Consider the following 19,469-nt stretch of genomic DNA (forward strand, 5'->3'; position numbering starts at 1 on the left):
AGATAAAAAAAACAATAAATTTCATTTCTAATATTCTATATGAATTGTTTGAAAAATGTGAAATTATAAAATAAATAAATTCTGTATAATTATAGATAAGCACACACTGTTGATTGTGCTCGTTTCTTACTATACTTGTATATTTTAATATACAGATAGACATCACTGCCATTGAGCCTCAATTCTGCTCAAAAAATATACTTTCCTATTGCTAAACACCAGTTCTCTTGACATAAATATCTTCTAAATACATCAAGTATTTTCAAGGACAGTATGAAATTTAAAACTAAAGAAACATACAGGTGTATTCTGAAAGTTTGTAGAGAAGACAGATTATGTTACAGATTTTTAGGCTTAAGGCCTTTATTATAAAAAATTATGGCTTCATTTAAAGGTACCAAAGGCATGTATTCCTATCTGGTCAATATTTTAACCAAATATATTACAAATACAAATACATTGTGCTTTTCCAGTTAAAGCACTGAAGTTAGGAGAATCATTCATATCCTGAGGCCATAAATAAAATTATTTCAATGAATGGATAAAAATTCTACTGGCAGAAAATGTGAAACACTCTTAAGTTAAAAACCAGAGATAAACTTTAATCAAGTGCCCACCTGCCCATCTGCAAATGTAAGATTTCCAGATGATGGTGTAAAGTCTTCAAAACCAGCAGTTAAAAGAATGGCTTCCCAGTACAGAACTGCTGACCCAAATCTCCCAGCCTGTCGAACAACTGGAAGTTTCAGTATATTATGTGGTGGTGGTACCTCATAACCAACAACAGTTCCAATTTTATCCTGTAAATTCAACAACAACAACACAAACGAGTATCACATCTGCTATTTATTGACTGACTTTTGGGTAAGAAAAAATAAAGAAATCATAATCACTTGTAAACTGATCTGAACTTAGCACTGATCTTGCATAGCAAAAGTACTAAATAGATGACATCTTGGAGCTCCTCTCAGAAAATTATGAGACTCTCATTTTAGTACTTCCAGCTCCCTAATAAGTTTCATACATTATTTGTGAAGAAAATTCCAAGATTGAACTGCTTGTCTGACATCTGACCTATCTATCCAGAACAATTTACTGTCAAAAACCCTATTAGAATAATATCAAAAATGGTCTGAAATCACAGACTCTCCTGCTGAAATGTGACTTTAAATATTTTTTATTCAAGATCACTTACCTTTGTAACACTGAAACTAAATATTCCTCTTGCATCATCATTTTCTTCAATTGCTATTTCAGCTATTTCTAAACCAACCCTCTTCACACTTGGCTGACCTCTAGTGAGAGAATCTATCAGCTTCACATCAGTAATATTGATTATAAATCCTTCCTGTAATTCTGGAAAATTGTCCTGCAAAAATATTTTTCAGTGTCACTTTTTTTTTTCACTACAAAGTACTATGATTAAATTATAACTATAAATTTTATAACTTTATACCTTTACAAACTTTGTAAGTTTGATAAAATTAGAGTACATGCATAAAGTTGACTACTTCTGGGATGCTGTCAGAGAATTTGGGATTATATAACCAATTCCTTACTTCACATCATTTGAAAAGTAGAAACAAAGGTAGAGAATACCTTTGCTAACTTTTAGAAGCTGAAGTTGGTAGTCAGATTCCAAACCTGCTGAAACAATAGTAGGAGTTGCTGGCTGGTACTTCTTTCTCCTATCTATAATACAAGTTGGTCAGATTTCAGAAACTAAACCAGTATATATAAAACTATATCTCCATGCTGAATATATTCAAATAATTGATCTATTTTGAGTGAAAAATTAACATTTTTCAAACTACAGAACAAATCTGTCAATAAGCATGTAATTTAAAATAAATTCTCCATAAAACTGCAGTAAGTTTCAAAAAACAACAGGCATCTAAGACATTTATATTTTTTCTCCTTTTTAATAATATTAACTTGGGTAGTAGGACAAAGCAAACTACTTAGCTCCTTCCCAGTTACTAGTATACAAATTCTTTTGAAATAGATGACTGCAATTCCTAGTAATTTAACCGCTGTCTGATGATGCAAGAATCCTGCCTTAACCTCTTCTAGAATACTAAGTCCTTTTCTTAAAATAGAAACATTAATATTTTTCATTTCTTTAAATTAAATTATTGGCTGAAGTCATTAAGGCTACTCACAGGTAAAATAGTGATCATGACAGAAGTTATTGTTGCATTCTCCTTCATATTAATTGTCTTCTTTTCTATTATATAATCCTCATTCTCTGTTGCTTGGTTGGAGAGAGGAAGGTCCAAATTAGGTTCAGTACTCAACTGAACTGCAATCTCTCCAACAAATCCTTGCTCACGAACAATTTGCAAAGTAACAATAGTTGAATTCATTTGCCCTATAGAAAGGAGGGGAAAACGAATGAAGGATGTGATTGTTTTAAACCCTTGTTCTGCTTGATTTCCAGCTTGCCTAATTGTACTGGAGCTCCTTATTAGAGACCACTTCAGCTCAGCTTAGCAACAGAACCATACTTGGCTCATGCAATTGAACAGACACAGATGGCATAAACACAAAATAGTTTGTAAGTCAGTAAAGTATTTTAAAACAGTATCTAGAGGAATAAAGAAATACTGAATATTTACAGCTTTAAATGCTTGCTATACAAACTTTTATTTCAGTATTGCTATTCTTATTCATTTTTCCTTCAAAACTCCAATCTCACTATTTTTGCCTGGTCTTTACTTGCCTAGGAGATCACCATTAATTCTAATAGCAGAAAACTTCACTGTAGCTAGCCACTCTGGCTTTTTCTAAAATGTACAACCATTTTGACTTTCTGTAACAGATTTTGAAGAAAATTAGATGTACTTATATCACTAAGGGTAGGATATCTTTTTAGGGAAAGCAGATTTACATTTTTTTCCAGTGAACTAAACACAACATCAGCTAAAAGTTAATAACTGAGAACTTGAAGAGATAAAAATCAACAGGCTTTGTACTTCAAAATAGTTTCATCAAACGAATTATTTGTATTAATTAGCTACTGTACTAATTAGCTACTATTTCACAATAGTTCATTTTCTATTAGGAAGCAAAAAAATCCCTTCAATGCTAATTGGCCTTAAAATAGAACAGGAAAAAAAGTTTTAGCTGCACTAATAATTCTGATGGAAAATGCAGAAAATGTACATCTCATAAAAAATAATTTTTTCTACAGGCAGTATATTAAATTGCCAGGAAAATTTCAATTGGGCTTTTGAAGTATTAATAGCTTATCTTTCCATTCTGCCATCCAGCTGTTGGAAAAACACCAACAGCTTGCAAAGGGTGCTGGAGGAATCAGCTGCCTGCATTCCTGGCCAGTCAAGAGAGTAAGAGCTTAAGCACCATTGTAATTCTCCTCAGGCAAGCCACATGTTCAGTCCTTTAAAATCTGATATCATCCAATCAAATAAGTTGGTAAGCAGAAAACTTCAATTTTCTTGAAATGTAATTCACACTTGCTCTACTTCCTTCTGTCTTCCCCTGTCTCTTTTTGACTTATTTCCTGAAGAAGGAGTTTTTCTGTAAATTATTTTAATCAGATTACAAATCTAATCAATTAGGCAAATTTGCTTTTTACATAAACAGAAGGATTCTACGTGCAGTGAAATACAACACAGGAAGCCAAGATTTTGATAGGTTAGCCCCTACAAAACGACAAGATAATGTTGATATGCACAATGTGACACACAACATGCAGTGAAATTGCATAGTTAGGTATTCTTAAAGATATTTCTACTACATAATTTGTGTATAAAAATACTGCTCTTTAAGAAAACCACATAACCAGTGTTATCTTAAAAAACAGTTACCTTAAAAAAATACATATATGTTTTACAACAATCAAGAGAAATAGACCTACCTTCTGGCTCTGTGACTTTAACAAAGAGAGAGTTTGTATGCCAGCCAATCACACCATGTGGGGAATCACTAGGTAAAATGGTAAGTATTGCCCTTGATTTTTTGGGATCAATGATAGCTCCTCTCGTAGTATCTTGAACACCCACAGTGGTAACATGAGTGAGGGTGATAGTCACAGTCTCTGAAAGCTCTGCAGCACTGTCTGCAAGAATTGTCAGCGTGATCATGGACAGTGCCTGACCTTCTGAAAATGTAATCTAAAATGTTTTAGAGGGAGGGAAAAGAAAAAAGACAAACATCTTCTCAGTGCTGCCATACTATTTCATTCTGCCTAACTATCAATAAAAGCATACAAAATATGAGATCTAGAAGAAATAGCCAACAAAAAAGTCATTTTAAGAAAAAGGCACTGTGGTAAAACAGTTTGAAACCTAAGTTCCAAAGCTAGAAGTGAATTCTCAGTTAGAAGCATAATAATCAAAGACTAACCACAAAGATGAGAATGAGTTTGGTATAATCAAGCTTACTACAACTATCTTAATTAGTGAAGCTGCGCCTCAAGACGAGGCAAAACATGTCAGTCATTTGAAAGTGATCATACATGTTCATTATCACAGAGTTGCAAAAAGGCAGAGGTTAGAAAGGAGATCAACTAGTCCAAACTTCCCTGCTTAGAGCAGGTTCAACTAAAGCAGGTTACACGGTCTATGTCCAGCCTGGCTTTGAATATATCTGAGGACTGACTACACAAATTCTCCTGGAAACTTGAGCAGTGTTTCTCCAGCCATACAATAATGGTGTCTTTCCTTAAGATTCGTAGAATCATACAATAATAGAATATCTTGAGGGAATCATGGGAGTCATCAAATTCAAATACTGATGCCAAATTTCATGTGCTCAAATGGCATTTTTTGTATTGTATCTATTGCAGGCACAACATAAAAGTATTTCTCTGTCTTCTTTACTCCTCTCCCAGATACTTATAGATGATGATAAGGTCCTCCTTGAGCTTCTTCCCATATATCTAAGATGCTCCAATCTCTTAATCACATTTAGGGGCCTTCCTTAGACTTTCTGATTCTCTTGCCTAGAGAACCCAGAGCTGTATTCAGCAATATACATGTTTCTCACCAGTGCTGACTAAAAGAGCAGAATTATCTCCTTTGACCTCCTGGCAATGCTATGCCTAAAGCATACTATTGCAGAAGCACATGTAGCTGGCTCACATTTAACTTGTGCTTCATTACATGCTTTTCAAATGATGCAAAATTAACTTTCTTCACTGAGACTTTGATGCTTTCTCAAACATTACGAAGAGAGGAAGAATCAGTTAACTGCTGATAACTCAGCATTCTTCCTTCAATAATGTGCCAGGTCCGGCTGGGGTGGAGCTCTCTTTCCTCACAGAAGTTGATTGAGTGTTGTACTTTGCATTTGTGGCTAGAAAGTGCCAACAGATCAATTTTTCAGTTATTGGTGAACAGCGCTTGCACAACATTAAGGCTGTCTTTCCAACTGATTACCTCAAAGGCCCATAGGAGTAGGCAAGAGGCTGAGTGTTTTGGGCTTACATGGCAAGTTGCTGGCAGTGGGGCCTTCAGGAAGCCTCTGTCAGCAGAGCCCAGCAGTGCTCTATGTCAGAGCAGAGTGGCTTCACCTTCTCCAACAGGGACCCACCGCTACCAGAGCTGAGCCGTGAGCTACACCGGGTGTGCTTTAAAAAAGCAGATATAAGGGTGGGAAATGCTGCTTTGCAACAGCATCTAAGAGAGAGAAGTGAGAAATTAGAGATAAACTTTACGTATTAAACTGCCTTTATCTCAGTCAACAAATTTTTCTGACTTTTATTCTATGCCTATCTTGTTGAGAAGGGCAGGGTAAGAGAACAACTGAGTGGTGGGCCTGGCAGACAGCCAAGGTCAACCCAAGACCTATAGTTATATCAAAAGTATGATGAATGTGTAATATGTACCAGCTTCATTACTAATTGAAAGGATGCCAAGACAGCAGTTTTGTTAATCAACGTTTCATTCTGTCCTCTATTTAAAATGACTGACGAATGCTTTTTTCTTTTTATTTTCAAATTCAAAAGGCCAGCCACTTGACCTGGTCTTTCTCAGAAGCAAAGACATATATACATTTAAGTATACATGTATCCTAAGTGTTTATAGGATACAGAAACAAGCTACACCTATAGTGTAGATTGAACAGAACTTTACAGTGAATTATGTTACACTTATACTTTCATTTCTGTTTCTTTCTATCTGCAAAAGTCTGCAGGAAAGCCATGAAGCATCCTCTTTTGATTCATTCCAATCTAGAATGTTCAGGGAATATTTAAATCATTTATTTATTTATTTATTTTGGCACTGTTTGTTTCTCCATCTTGATTTTTCTCGAAATCTTTTTATCATACCTCATACACCGCATTTCAGACCCATGATTTCTAGAAGTAAAGCTTCTTTCTAAAATCTTTTGGCCCTTCTTCCCATAGCTGTGACTTATATAAGGAGCTCCACAAACTCACAGATCTCAGGGTTTTGTGTCTTTAATAGATGGCCCCTAGGTGGAGGCATTTGACCTAAGGAACCATACATCCATGAGTTCTAAAGCATACAAAGCTCCAGCCAGCAGAAAACATTCAATTTTAATATGGTTGGAAATCTGAACAGTTTTAGAAATAAGCTAAACTGGGACTTCTGATATTCTCCTAGGCCATTGAAGTTCTCAAGTGCATTGGTATCACCAGGAGTAAGAACAAACACTCCTAGATTCCTACCTATGCAATAATTTCGCAGAGTAGCTATATCTCACAACAGGAAGAATGGAAAACGGGAACAGGATACTACAGATAAACATTTCTACTGCCTGGAAAGAATTGCAATTTTTCTGGCTCTAAAAAGTCATGTTCTAGTATTATTATGTGACAGACAAAAACGAGAACCGGTAACATCACAGGCATGGACCAGGAAGCCAAAATTAACAGAACAAGGCAGTCTTACAAGTACTGCAAGTACTACTTCTTTACTATTGGTCCATACCAATTTTCTGAGGTAATACAGTTAGTGCTTCCTTAATATCAGTGATGTACATACCATTCCTGAAGCTGGAAATACATCACTTATGCTCCCATTGGCTATCCATTCTACTGTAACTCGTCCATATGTTCCTACTAAACGTTCAACATTCAAAGTGATTAAACTGTCCTGTTCCATTTCTTCAACCTGCTTAAATAAAGAATTCTGGGAAACACAAAATAGCAAAAACACAAAGTTATTTTCTTCTAAAGAAAAGTTTATTTAGACATCTTAGTATTCAAAGAGGGCAATGACATCAAGTATCAGTAAACTTGTCTATCATTAAGTAAATAAATATTTATTACTTGATTAAACTTATATGACCTATCAAGGTAGATTTCACAGATATTAGAATTTAAAATATCAGGCCACTTTAAAATGTCAAGAAAAAAGACAAGTCAATTTATTTTCATAGTACAGTATTTTATGTAACAAAACATAGTTTTGTTACTATGAGGTAACAAAACAAGTGGAAATATAAAAGAGATTTATACTTAGTGCAATTGTTTTTGTGTTATTTGTCCACCTCACACAAGTTCAGATGCAGAGCTACACTTCGGTGATAACTCTTCTCTCTTTCATATCTTCAGTATGTGTTTAGTATATCCCTTCTGGTTGTCCTCTACAGCTGTTTGCTGATTTAAGAACTAACCTCTCCAAATATTCCCTTTCACCTAACATTTTCTCCAAAAAATTCATTTTGTTCTGGTAGACTGATTCACCTTATTACATAACCCAATTAACGTATATTTCAGGGAAAAAGGCTAAGAAACAGAGTTTCTTTTTTTTTCTTGGCTCAAAGCTCTCTTTGTGAGGCCTTTTTGGTGATAAGACTCTAACTGACAACTGTAAATTATCTAAGGTGATGAGCAGTGGGTGTCACCAGGCCACAACACTTCTGCTCATGAAGATAAGCAGAAGTGGGAGAAGCAAACTTTTTTGGGCGTGCGGCTTGAAGGAGCTGACTACTGCAAAAGGCAGTAAAGCTTGTGCATGGCAATGAAGGTACGCTCCCTGCTGGCTTATCTGTTTGGCCAGGTGTGTCACACTAACAGAGAAAAAAGAAGAAGGAAAAAAACACCTGAGAAGTGAGGGGATAAAACACTGCCTGCTAAACTAAGAAACTGTGGGAAGAGCTCCCAAAGAAAAGAAACCTTTGAGGAGGAATCCCGTAGGAGAAAAAGAAAACCTCTATGAAAGAACTCCCCCGGGGCCTGCTTGCTGTGAAGCTTCCTGGCTTTCTCCCATCCCCTGCGGTGACTGGATGAGTTCGTGAGATCAACAAAAAACTAGAAGCAGCACTGAAAACCTCAGTGGTGACTTCCTCTCTCTCGATTTCTACAAAGACTCCTTGCTTCTATTTTCTCTTTCTTTTTTATCGTCTTCCCTTCTCCATCTCCCTGAGCAACTAGAATTTGTAATAAAGTGGTTGAGCAAACATTTGACCCATTGTGTCTTAATCTCCCCATCAGATATACACATATAAGAGAACCTCCTCTCCCTTCTATAATTGAAGTGAGACAAAGGCTCTTCAGGTTTGTCTACTGAATTAACTTGCATAATAAATAAGCAGCAACTGGATACCACCAAATACAACATCTAAAAATTGGATTTTTAATTTGTTGCAAAACCAAATTGATAAACTAGCATGTTAATCTAATGTAAGGGGATTAAAAAAATCTCAGAATAGGGACTGTGAAACTTATGTCCTATCACCCAGTGTTCTACATAATGATATAGTAATGCTAAATAGATGTTACAAAGAACATTACTAGACGACAATAGAAAAAAAAAATCTAGAAAAACATTCAAAATTTTAAAGTTCCAGTATGTTTGTGTTCAATTATTCAGAAATTATATATATGACTTATCTTAGAATTTTTACCTGAGCAAATGCTATGACTCCATAGGCATTGTCATTCGAAGGAATAATAATGTTAACAAAACCATGAGAACCAATCTCTGCACCTCCTTTAGGATTTTTCAGCCACACTCTGAAGCATTCTTCCTCTTCTGGGATAATATCATCAAGGATATTGACAGCTATCACAACTTCCATGTCCCCAGGATCAAATATCAATTCACCTGAACTGGCACAAAAACACGTGCATATAACAATTATAAATTTAGGATAGCTGATTAGTGATCTCTAAAAGCACTGCTGTGAATTTACTGAGCATTTCTGAGATGCAATTATTGTTTACATTGCTCTGGAAGTAATTTGGGTTAAAAGGGTATTTTCTTTAAGAAAATAACAATAGATCATAAAGTAACCAAAAATAATTATGAATGCAATTTCATTTATCTTAAGTAGAAGCTTCAAAAGAAAAAAGTCATGACTGGAAATCTTTCTTGTGTTTTAGATGTGAGGCTGACCTCAGATTATCTTAAACAGTGAAAAATTCTCTTTAGTGTTAATAAAATTAGCTCATCACACATAGAAACTTATAACACTCTGTACTGTAACCAGAACAATACCAGGGAAAAAGAAATACAGGTGCTGTGAGACAAGTTATATAAAACAAAAAAAAACTTACCTGGGTATAAAATCCGACTGGTTGGAAACAGTGGTCAGTTCATAAATCTGGGAGTTGGATTCTATAGACAAAACAATCAAGCTTTTGCTGGAGTTTGAAGAATTTGCAGTAACTGATGTGATATGATCTGCATACGGGGCCTCTAGCATTATAGAGAACGAGTTTGCTTCTGAGTTCCAAGAATACAGTGCTGTTATATCCTTACCTGCTAGCAGAATATGAACTACATGGAGCAAAGAAGATAAAAAAAATAATTCATTTTTAGTGTTACATATATTTAAAATGTTTTAATATCAGAGATGTTCTTTGTAGACCACTGTTTATGCTAACTTTTATGCTCTGATAAATAAATACCACAAAAAAAGAGTGTACCTATTTCTACAGTTCCAGCATTATAAACTAGAATTTGCAGAAATATTTTCATTAAAGTCTTACCTAAACCTGAAGGGGGCATGAAGACATGGATGTTTCTGACATCATGCACTGGAAGAGACTGAAAGTGTCTAAAAGTAGACTGCCCTGTCTCCCAGATAAAAATTTCAGAAAAATTTCCAGATTCTACAAAGAATCAAAATAACAAAGATCACATTGTTTGCCACCTTTTAGTCAAGTCACACACTAGTGTCCCTTCAAAAGTCACTGTTTGGTAGCTTTAATTATGAAGCGAGACAGATTATTTTTTCCTTTTTATTTGGCGCATAACTCCATATTATCAGTGATGCCCGTGTGATAATTTATCCACTCACATCATTTAAAGGCTTTAGTGCAAGCAATGACATGTATGAACACTAAAGTTGAAATGTGACAACTGCCAATTGCAAAGAAAAATGTGAACTGCAACATACACCCAAGTATCTTCAGGGACAAAATGCCACCTAAAATACTACACGCATAATAAAAGACGTATTTTCTTTGCTGACCAATTATCTCTGCAGAACAAAAAGCTCAGCAAAGCTTAGAATGAGTGTGATCAGCAGGTAGTTGAGTAGTTATTATCCCCAGTGCTGTTGAGAAAACATTTGTTTTGTAAGTATTTGAAAACAAACACAGTGCTTTTATTTTCAGAGAAAAAAGCAGAGATTACTTCGATAAAATATTTATTAGGGTTAAATTCTTACTGAGGATTGTCACCCCCTCCAGTAATAATTCAATCCCTACCTAATGCCCTTTACCACAAATGCCTTTGCTATTGAACAAACTCTCATATACTCCGTAAACTCTTTTGTTGTTTTCTGCTGAATACCTTTTGCAGTAATTAAATAGATATCAGATCCAGAAATCCAGGACTCCATATGTTTTACTTCTTTTTCTGGTACTTCATGAAGCCTCCTAAACTCATTATTCAACCACTGGTACAAGAGCATGTTTTGGCTGGTATTTGATAAAGAAACTAACATATACATAGAGCCTCCCCTAGGAAACAAGTTTATGTTCAGAACTCCATGAAGAGGAAGTTGATGATGCAGAAGAAACATGTTTTTATTCCACTGGAAAATCTGTGGAAATATGAAAATTTTTTCTTTATATATTCTTGATTAGCATTGAAAGAAAAGAAAGTAAATGACACACCAAAAAAATTGCAAAGATTTACTGTGAACTAAATTCCTAGTTTCTTAGGTGGACCATATATTAAGACAAATCCACTGGTAAGTAACTGCTAACTATCTTACTGCAAGCAGCTGAGCCTGCTCCCTGGAAAACAGGTTTATGTTCATAACATATTTTTGTCCTTTATATGCTAAATTTTAAAAACGAAATAATGCTAGCAATAAAAGCAAACCAGATGTAAATTATCTGCTCATGATGAATATGCATACGCACAAACAAGCCTAAGAACAAACTTATCAATTTATAATAGGATCAGAAGTAAGTTCTTTGAAATATATGCTTATAGATTTACTATTATTCTTTCATTTCTCCAACAAAACAAACTACCACATCAGAGCCAGAGAAAACTGAAAAACATCCAAACCTGGATGGAACTGGAACCAGTTATATGGCTCACAATAATCAAATAGTCTTCCTTCTCCACAGTAAAATGTTTCACATGTCTGGTATCCAGAACAGATAGAGTTTGCATCTGTGAAGGAAATTTGACAAGAGTGATTGTTTATTTGTATATGTATATATAAATATACTTATTAAAGTCATCTAGTAATCTAGTATTTCAGAAATCCCAAAATATTACAGCACATGGAATGCTTTTTTTTTTTTTTTTTTACATTACATGGCTGGACTGGACAACCTTCTCAAAAATTTTATAATTTTATAAGTAAAATAGATTTACCCATAACAATCTGCGTCCAGGCATGAATGTATAAACACTGTTGTCAGAAGCTCCCTGTCCAGTTCCTCCATGGCTAATCACAAGGTAGGAAGAACCACCAATTTTGTAAGACATGCAGCTTTTAGGATTCCACATAGTGAAATTCTGTGAGAGGAACAAAAAAAACATCATACTATAAATTTATTCCTTATTAACTAGCATCAAACACCAAAGTGTTTGGAAACAAACATTTACCTCAACGGGAACAAATACTCCTTTCCACTGGTAAACAGTAGAAAACATGGCTGGAGGCACATGCAACAGAACACCATACAAAATTTCTCCTGAGGTAAAGAAACACCAACCAGACACTGACTCTTCCACAAAACTTTGCAAAATGGACAGAACGTTGATTCCATCCCCTGCAACATAGTAAAAGAAAACACTGTTTACTATTAGCTGACACTTGTCTGATCCCATGTCTCCTGCCAAAACCAGTATTAAGTGTCTTAGTGTTCATCTTAAGTGTATGTAAATGCATAGAAACAGAATAATGCTGAGGATATAATTAGAGTTAAGCAGTAAAATTATTTTTCACTTATTACAACCATATAGTAGAGGTCCATAGGAAATGTAAGTCTAACAATGATTTGGCATGCTGCAAGCAGTGAAAAAAATAACAAAGAAACTATAGGATGTTCATATTTTGTTCTCACCTTCCTTCTCAGTATCCAGGCAGTCATGCCGCTAAGGTTCTTAAATTGCTAAAGCTGTTCGACTGACTTACAGCAAAAAAGCACTGTGTTATTGAAACTATATTTCAGGAGCTAAATTCCCAGTCCTACACAGAGGTTAGACCCATTGCTGAAAACAACAGGATATTGATCCATGTTCAAAATCATCATCAAAATCATCATCAAAATCATTTTTAGTACTTGTTTCAGTGTGGATCAGGAATATACACATCAGTTATGGAATAAAGAATGATTAGCACAGAAATAGGAATGGCAGAGATGAAAGGATAACTTCCTTCAGTGCAAGTGCAAATTTGAACGAGCTTAAAGCGGTCATTAAATGATAGCCTCCCACAAACGCATCGCGGTAGGCACACTGGAAGATAACACAGAAAAGCATGTCACAGCCTTTTTTCAAGATAATATTATGTTGGATGCGTGTAAAGCATGTCATTTATACTAAGTTAGAAAAATCAAGAGTTACAAGTAGTGAATAAAAATATAAACTTTTTTTTTTAAAGTGTGACAGCAGCGTTCATATTCTCAGCAGAAACTGTGGCAGAAGAGGCTGATGACAGGGTGACTTTTAAGTAGCTAAGCCATTTTATGTAATGAATTTTTACATAATCTAAGAACATATTCATTTAATCAAGCCTGAATGAATGAATTTACATTCCAAAGTTAGATTTCCTGTGTTTGGTTAGTTTCTTATTATCTCTAATTGACAAATTCAGCAGACATTCTCTATAAAGTAAACGTACTGATGCCAAATGCAGTGTTTGACTGCGTCTCCCACTCAATGCTCACAGATGTGTTGAGCCCATTAGTCCGTGAAACTTTTAAATAAGCTGTAGCGTTGGCTTCTTCAATGATAAGAAAATTTGTCCTAAATGTGAGAATCATAAAAAAAAAATAAATTATTTCTTATACTATATTAGAAAATAAGATTTTTAAAGAACAATTCCAGCTGCAGAAATAAAAAGAAAGTATGTATGTTTCTTACCCTAATGCTTTGGCAAAATCATAGGCAATAAGCAAAATCTTTCACTAGTCTGAAACTGAACATACTATCTGCATGGTTTCAGCTGAGTAATTTTTTAAAATGTCATTCCATGTGGATCATTTGCTTCTGAAAAACATCATTCAGTAAAACTGTATTTTACACAGGCTAAAAAATGCATTGACTTGACATCTGGGACTCTTAACTTGGCTACTAGTAGTGTACTAGTGGAAGGTATAGGCAATAATTTAGTATTGATATATGAAAAAAAAATCTGATTATTAACAAGCCTTTTTAAGTATTTTCCTTTTGTTTAGCAGTAATACTATTTGACCTTTCAAAGTTACAAATGCCTTAAAATTCAGTTGCTGAATTTCTTTAACATGATTAATCAAAAATAAAATTGTAAAGAAATAGCATCTCTTGAATATAAGAAACTGTGTCATTTTTACTCAATCTGTTTACAGTACCTATTAGAAACTGGATAGATGCTGAAAAGCCCTAGAGGAGCCTGGTTCTGTAAAACAGTAATCATAGTTTCCACTCTTGTGCCTAATCTGGCTCCTCCAGTTGGATTGAACAGGGTGACAATAAAATGCTCATCCATTTCTGGTTCTTCATCTAGTATTGCAGAAATATGTAGTGTCTGACAACAAAAAACAAGCATACAATGTTACTGAGACATGACACAATTCTAATAGAAAATGAGACCTTTTATTTCTCTCATTGCAAGGCTCTGGATAACACACAAGAGAATAGCTGTTCATAAATCAGGACAGGTAAGTGAGGTAAGGATAGATTAGGCTGAGGTTTTAAAGTCATCCTTCTGGTGGCTTCTAATGGTATAACTCCACTTTTTTTTTCCTTTTCTCTCTTCAAATCCTGCAACACTCTGAAAATCAATTTTAAATTTTGATTCTTACTTCATATTTTTTTTTGTCCAGTTACTCCATAAATTTCTTGGTAGTTTACAGTCACCGTTCAGCTGTGAGTGTAACTTGGTTAAGATGGTTTTAATTTAGTTTAGTTGGAAACTAAGTTGTCTCTAGGGAAACAGGAAAATCCTGGTATTGGTGCTGGGAAAAGGAAGAAGAAAGGAAAAAATAAAGGGATATTTGAAGCATTTCTCTCCTCTCAATGCTTCTTTCTTTCCCCTTCAACACTGTGCAGAAGGCAAGATACACACAAATTAACAAAGAAAAAAATAGAGAAAGTTAGATATTTCACTTTAATTTGGGGCTCATCCTCCAGATTACCTGACCAAGTAAAAGCTACAGAGGCACACATATCTTTGTTATATAGAATAAAAAACTAGTAATGATGCACTTGGAAATAATACAGAATTTGCAGTGCTTTATATTCCTGTTTACTTTCACAATAAATCATATTTAGTGACTATTTTAAGAAGAAATATCTAAAGATGAACCCATTTAATTTTCATGCTCTTCCACATAAGAAAATGACAAGAAATTAGTATCAGCTCATGAATCAATGTGCTTTGTGAATGAAGGAAAAAAAAAAGAAGAAGAAAAAAAGGCAAATAGATACTTTTTAAATCTTTCCAACAAACTCAAAAAAGTCTCCTTCATGATTTTAGTAATAAATAGCATATTACCTTCAATCTGACTCCCTCTTCCAACACAATGTATCCTTGAGAAGGAGTCAAATCCACTGATGGCTCTGAAGAATTAATTTCACTTACAAGATATTGAACAGTCACAGTACCAAATATTCCCTGAGGAGGTTCTCTAATAATATTCAATACTGCAACACTTTCCATCAAATGGATGGCTGTTTGCTCTCTCAAGAAGAAGTGATCACTGTTATTGAATGACAAAACTCCATGGCCATCATCATTGGCAAGTATAGTGATCGTAGCTTTCAAGAAATAAACAATGAAAATATTGTTTAATTAGCATAGGAAACTATAATCACAGATACATACTAACATAATACAGAATATAAACCCAAATCTTCCTTTACATGCATTTTCCGTTTAATGTACATATTATGCCTGTATGTCCATATGAACCTGAAGGAATAAGCAAGCATTTCACTTTCACTAGGAAGATGTCGATGCAGGAAGAATACAGCCTCTCTTAGAAAATGATTATAAAAATATAAAAAGGTCTCAGTTTAGAGAGGCATTTTCTTGCTTTTTGATACCTTATTTTACATAAAACATTTCCCAGATTTCATTTGAAAGTTCTTAAAAATTCACAGAATCACAGCTTGTCACACTACCTCCCTGGACAGCCTGTTCTAGTGCTCTGTTACCCTCACCACGAAGTTTTTTCTCGTATTTATGTGGAACTCCTATGTTCCAGCTTGCACCCATTGCCCCTTGTCCTATCATCGGATGTCAATGAGAAGAGCCTGGCTCCATCCTCCTGACACTCACCCTTTACATATTTATAAATATCAGTGAGTTCACCCCTCAGTCTCCTCCGAGCTAAAGAGACTCAGCTTCCTCAATCTTTCCTCATAAGGGAGATGCTCCATTCCCTCAATCATCTTTGTGACTCTGCTCTGGAATCTCTCAAGAAATTCCCTGTCCTTCTTGAACTGAGGGACACAGAACTGGACACAATATTCCAGATACGGTCTCACTGGGGCAGAGTAGAGGGGGAAGAGATCCTCTTTTGCCCTGCCAACCTCACCCGTTCTAATATATATAACCCAGGATGCCACTGGCCTTCTTGGCCATAAGGGCAAAGTGCTGGCCCCCTGGAGGAAAGGGGTTTTACAATGGGAGCTGACAGGGTTCGTTGACAATGGAGCCTGAATGCAACATGCCAGTGTTTGTGGGAGAGGAATGTGCTAGCAAAATCACACAATCTTGTGTCTTTGAGAAGGAGGAGAATAACATACATTTTAGATGGGCTGATGTGAGGTTGGTTACTATGGAAATACCTGAGTATGGTAAAGAGGGTATTAGGGCTTCTCCAACCCAAATGGTGGCCCAGCTGAGGTGCATTTACACTAATGCCTGCAAAATGGCTAATAAACAAGAGGAGCTGGAGGCCTCAAAAGGAGAAAATTCACTGTCGGGCAGTAGTGTTTTGTGAAAAGAAAAGAAATTAAAATGATTGCTGTAGAATTCCAAGGAATGAGAACATTAAAACTAAGTTTTACCTGTTGTGTTCTCCCCTAATTCCAGCCCCAGAGAAGGATTTGTTAAGATTAACTGGAACTTTTCATCACCTTCAGGAGTTTCATCGTCAAAAATCATGACATCAATAGACTTATTCCTTTCTCCATCAGCAAAAAAAAGAGTCTATCATTGAAACATAGAAACCATTGAATACTTACAGCATATAATACCACACATTATTTTTAAAGTATGGTAAACAGAATTCTATTAAACAGAAAAGGAGGCATTTGAAGACCCTTACTTTCTGTCCCTTATGAACTGATATAAAAAGGTAGAATTACATCACATTACAGAACTACGACAAACAAGAACAATTTGAAAGTTCAGTTGTAAAAATCTTATATGAAAAAGCTTTCATGTCTAAGCAAAATTAAATTTGAGATAGATGTTCAGAATTTTACATTGTGCTTATGCTGAAAAAAAAATATATTTACTGAAAATAGAGAATTTTATGGTATTTTGGTCAAAGCAATTGGAACAACTTGACATCTGTACTATTGATCATTCTGCAGAACTCAGTAAATATTATTTTAAGAAAGCTATAGGAATGAAAATTACTAGGTTTATAGTTTACTGCTTACTCTTGAGGTGACGTAAAAATCCAAACCCAACTGGGCCTCCAAATTTTGGACATAAAAAAATACAGACACATTGCCGTATGATCCTCTGTTTCGGTAAGCCATTATTGTGAGATTCCCATGAGATTCACTAACTTCAAAACTAAAATAAAAAGCAAGAAGAAGACTCATTATAACTATGTTCTTTTGAATTAGATTCTAAACAATTCCCTACATTATAGTTGTCTAATACAACCTTTTAACCTTTCTTTACTATGTGCACTGAATTAGGTTGTGTTTTTTTACTGGTAACTGTGTGGGAGATTAAGGAAACCTATCTATACACAGTTCATGTTCATGCATGCATTCTTTTCATCTTCTAGAAATTAGTCAATAAAAAGATCTGTTTGGTTCAAGAATGTATGCTTACACAAACAGAGAAGCTGGAACAACTGCTGCAGGCAAACTCTATATTAAAGGACAACAGTGAAAGCAGGTAAGTAGGAAAGTAGCAAAAGAATTCTGAGCAAACACACAGTAAATGTTTGCAGTGTGGAAATCTTCTACTCTATTTCTAATGAACTGAATCTCAAAGATATGGCACTATCTTCATCAGGAGTTTCACTGTTAACTTACAAAGAAAATGGGCAACTCTAATCTCTTATAGGCTCAATGAGTTCTTAAGGAAGATAAAACTTACTTGGTACCTTCCCAATCAATTACTCCTCTTACTCCATCATTAGCGTCAATAATAATTTGAGAAGCTAAACCTTCCACATCTAAAAGGCAAAACAGAATGAGAAAAATGAAAGAACAACGAAGTCAACTTTCAATAATTTGAAACTAACTGAAGTGTTTCTTCAATCTCTACCAAAATATAAAGGCGTAAATAGGAGTAGAGAAATATAATTGGAAAGACTCAGAGAAAGAGTCCTTTCTACTTGGACTGTAATACCTTGCCTTGAAGTACAATTGTTACTGATAATGCCTATGAAAAAGGAATGACTAAAGAAAACTTAGAAAGCAAACACGGCACATAAACACTTGGAAATACTAAAAGCTAGGTTTCTCAGGGAATCTTAATTTGTCTTCATTTATTATGATGAGATTCAACATTTCGTAGACTGTGCTATTCTGAATATGAGAGAGTAATTAAGTAAAATAACTTATCCAGTATTTCATTTTATATTCATACTTCAGTACCTCATTATACACCTTAATGGCACACACCTCACAAAAAAATAATTAATTTATTTCTTATCTATTTACATACTGTAAATTTCTATTGCTTCATAAAGACATATATGTCTCTACAATAACCCTGACATAATAACTGAATGTATCACAGTGTGAAAACACTGAATAATCAGTTAATGTCCACTAGCTTCAAGAACTTGACAGTCAGAACTTTATTCTTCTGGAAAAAAATACAGTCTTAATTTGTTCAGATAACAGCACCACATGACCACCTTAACTTATTTCAACTTACTTTTTATCAACTATAACTTACTTTCTAAAATCAACCTGACTTCATTGAGTCTGACGGAAATATACTATATTTAGGTTCATAGGAAAGATTTTTATCAATACAGATAAAACAATTAAAAGTAGGTCATTGCCATGAATCTAAACCTGTCAGGATAAGACACAGAGGAAGATGAGTGATAGCCCTACAATGATCACAAAATAATAATGAGGTGTAGAAATCCTGAGAGTGTGCTAGCAATTACCAGTATTTCTGCATGACTTCTAACCCATATTTTCTCTTATCACTTTGAAGGCAGATCTGTTCAGCTCAGATCTGTAATAGTTTGCCATCAACATCACACCTCTTATTTTATGTCTGGCATCCCAAACTTCCCTTGATTATCCACTTCCTACCCTCCTCCTCCTTTAACATTTTAGGCTCAACTAATCAGAGCTCATTATCTACAAAACAGCTACAAGTTTTGAAAGTTACCTTTCAATCTGTAACGAATTAACTCAGTCACTTCTATAAGCATGAAAAGAAAAAGGAAGAGAGTCAAAGAAGACATTTGAAAGAATATAAATAGTCTTTAGTATCACAGGATACTCCAACTGTCCTTAAGTCAATGACAACTATTCACTGAATTCAGAAGCAGAAGAATGGGGAAATAAATGACATATGAAGATCACTGAAAAAGTAAGAAAACCATAGGATATGGTTCCTAAAAGTAAATAGGACAAAAGAGGAATTAAAAGAGATTTTTTAAAAGGAGTGAACAGAATAGCCAAATTAAGTAA

The 19,469-nt window shown here is 34.8% G+C and overlaps 1 protein-coding gene across 1 annotated transcript; it reads right to left on the reverse strand.

The window, feature by feature from the left end:
* Positions 1-605: 605 nt before the first annotated feature.
* On the reverse strand, positions 606-16,793 carry LOC104915262 (adhesion G-protein coupled receptor V1-like). Its single transcript, XM_031557438.1, has 14 exons — positions 16,629-16,793; positions 15,109-15,371; positions 13,964-14,139; positions 13,255-13,379; positions 12,015-12,181; positions 11,781-11,924; positions 11,466-11,573; positions 10,652-10,989; positions 8,842-9,046; positions 6,975-7,121; positions 3,881-4,136; positions 2,163-2,371; positions 1,196-1,369; positions 606-800 (listed from the first exon to the last, which is right to left on the reverse strand). Exons 1-14 carry the CDS (start codon positions 16,723-16,725, stop codon positions 606-608), a joined length of 2,604 nt encoding a protein of 867 aa, XP_031413298.1. The 5' UTR covers positions 16,726-16,793.
* Between the last annotated feature and the right edge of the window lie 2,676 nt (positions 16,794-19,469).

Source organism: Meleagris gallopavo, chromosome Z, assembly GCF_000146605.3.
Source record: "Meleagris gallopavo isolate NT-WF06-2002-E0010 breed Aviagen turkey brand Nicholas breeding stock chromosome Z, Turkey_5.1, whole genome shotgun sequence".
NCBI classification, from domain to species: domain Eukaryota; kingdom Metazoa; phylum Chordata; class Aves; order Galliformes; family Phasianidae; genus Meleagris; species Meleagris gallopavo.

What these genes read in the sequence shown, in the direction of transcription:
- LOC104915262 (XM_031557438.1), bottom strand. Translation starts at nt 16,725, where the DNA reads ATGATTTTTGACGATGAAACTCCTGAAGGTGATGAAAAGTTCCAGTTA. An exon ending in TATTTCCAGCTTCAGGAATG is followed by an intron (nt 4,137 to 6,974) that starts GTATGTACATCA and finishes AAAACATTTTAG; the next exon opens with ATTACATTTTCAGAAGGTCA. An exon ending in TCATGATCACTATTTTACCT is followed by an intron (nt 1,370 to 2,162) that starts GTGAGTAGCCTT and finishes ATATTTTTGCAG; the next exon opens with GACAATTTTCCAGAATTACA.